The following is a 2,016-nucleotide window of genomic DNA, read 5'->3' on the forward strand; positions in this document are numbered from 1 at the left end:
ACTTCTCCAGCAAAAGGAAGGAGAAACTCTCCGTAAGTATTTACAGAGATTCGCAAAAGTTCATAGGAATATTCCAAATATCCATCTGGCAGCCGTTATAGCAGCCTTCCAGTCCAATGTGCGCAACTATCGCATTCGTTTGAAGATGAATGTGTGGTTGCCCAAGACTGTGAAGGAGCTATACACGCTGGTGGATAAGTGTGCCCGGATGGAGGAGGGAATAAAGTTTCCCAGAGAGGAGGATTGCATCAATGTTGATTCAGAGGATGAAGATGAATCAACCAATTAGAGGAAGGGCAAGAAGCGCAGTAAGAAGCCAAGAGAAGTAAGTCTGTGATGATGTGAATGATGAAGGGAATGAAGAGGAAACCAGTGAGCATGAATTTCAGAAGGCCACTAGCGCCCTATGCATTGTTGGGGTCCATCTTTGCACGCTTCCCACCACCAGCTCAAGCGATGGGCACGAGGGATCAATGTCGTGGAGCCTGCACCAGAGGCCCAGAAACCGCTCAAATGGTCTCGCACGCCAATCATCTTTGATGAGGAGGATCATCATGGCCGCACCACCATGGTAGGATGCTTGCCATTGTTGGTCTCCCCAACAATTCACAACCTCAAGGTCACAAAGATGTTAGTGGATGGCAGGGCCGGGCTGAATCTGATTTCCCCGGCAGTCATCAACAGGCTTCAGATAGGAGAAGAAGAGCTAGAGATTACTGGCATGTTTCAAGGAGTTAACCCTGACAGGAGCCATCCTAAAGGGAAGAATACGTTGCGCATGATGTTTGAGGGAGAGCTAAACTACCAGACAGTGAAGGTTGTGTTTGATGTGGTTGACCTCCCCCTGCTGTACAATTGGATTCTTGGTTGCCCGGCCCTGGCCAAGTTCATGGCAGCATCCCAATATGCTTATAACACTCTGAAGATGCACGGGCCACTGGGAGTCATCACTATCCCATCCGATGGGAAGGATGCAATTATCTGCGTGGACAAGATGTGCTGGGATGCAGTCGCAACAGAGGCTGCGGCAGCAATAGCTCCCGCCAAGGAAAGCAAAGGATAGAAAAGGGATTGTAGGAGCTCCGGCAAGGAGTCTGGGAAACATGCCCCCTCGAAGTTCACGGCACCCATTGACGACATGCCGGAGTGTTCCAATAGCAAGAGGTCCAAGGTTCCTGCACTCCAAGTGAAGAAGGTCCCGGTAGGGCTGGTTGGCGTTGACGGTACTTTCACCATCAATGCCACCCTTGATGACAAATAGGAAAACGCGCTTGTTGCCTTCCTGCGGGCGAATATCAATGTGTTTGTCTGGCAACCATCTGATATCCCTGGTGTTCCCAGGAAGGTAATCGAGCACCAGCTTGTTGTCTGCCCACATGCCCGGCCTGTCAAGCAGAATGTTTGGAAGCATGCCTTGGAAAGGCAGTAGTTCATTGCCGAGTAAATCAAGAAACTGGAGGCAGCTGGTTTGGTTAGAGGAGTACTGCATCCTACATGGCTAGCAAATCCAGTGGTAGTGCAGAAGGCAAATGGGAAATGGAGGCTTTGCATTGATTTCACAGATCTCAAGAAGGCTTGCCCGAAGGAATCATTTTCCTTGCCGCGTATCGACCAGATTGTGTATTCCACTTCAGGGTGTGATTTTCTCTCCTTTCTGGACGCATATTCCGGACATCACCAGATCTTTATGCCCAAAGAAGATGAAGAGAAGACATCGTTCATCACTCCATGTGGATCTGGAGGAGACATTTGCTAATTTGCACAACATCAATTCCGGATAAGTATGTGTTTGGTGTCCCCTCTAGCAAGCTGCTTGGTTTCTTCGTGTCCCATCGGGGGATCAAAGCTAACCCCGACAAGATCAAAGCCATCGAGCGGATCCAAGCGCCAAGGCCAGTCAAGGATGTGAGGCGCTTGATGGGATGCATCGCCATGCTGAGTAGGTTCATTTCCAAGTTTGCCGAGCATGCCCTACCGTTCTTTAAAATTTTGAAGAAGGCAGGACCTATGAAGTGG

The 2,016-nt window shown here is 49.5% G+C and overlaps 1 protein-coding gene across 1 annotated transcript; it reads left to right on the forward strand.

Annotated features, from left to right (window-relative positions):
- Positions 1-628: 628 nt before the first annotated feature.
- On the forward strand, positions 629-1,063 carry LOC147975752 (uncharacterized). Its single transcript, XM_087520565.1, has one exon. It carries the CDS (start codon positions 629-631, stop codon positions 1,061-1,063), a length of 435 nt encoding a protein of 144 aa, XP_087376691.1.
- Positions 1,064-2,016: the final 953 nt, after the last annotated feature.

This window comes from Triticum urartu, chromosome 4A, assembly GCF_056163025.1.
Source record: "Triticum urartu cultivar PI428250 chromosome 4A, HENAU_Tu73, whole genome shotgun sequence".
Taxonomy (NCBI): domain Eukaryota; kingdom Viridiplantae; phylum Streptophyta; class Magnoliopsida; order Poales; family Poaceae; genus Triticum; species Triticum urartu.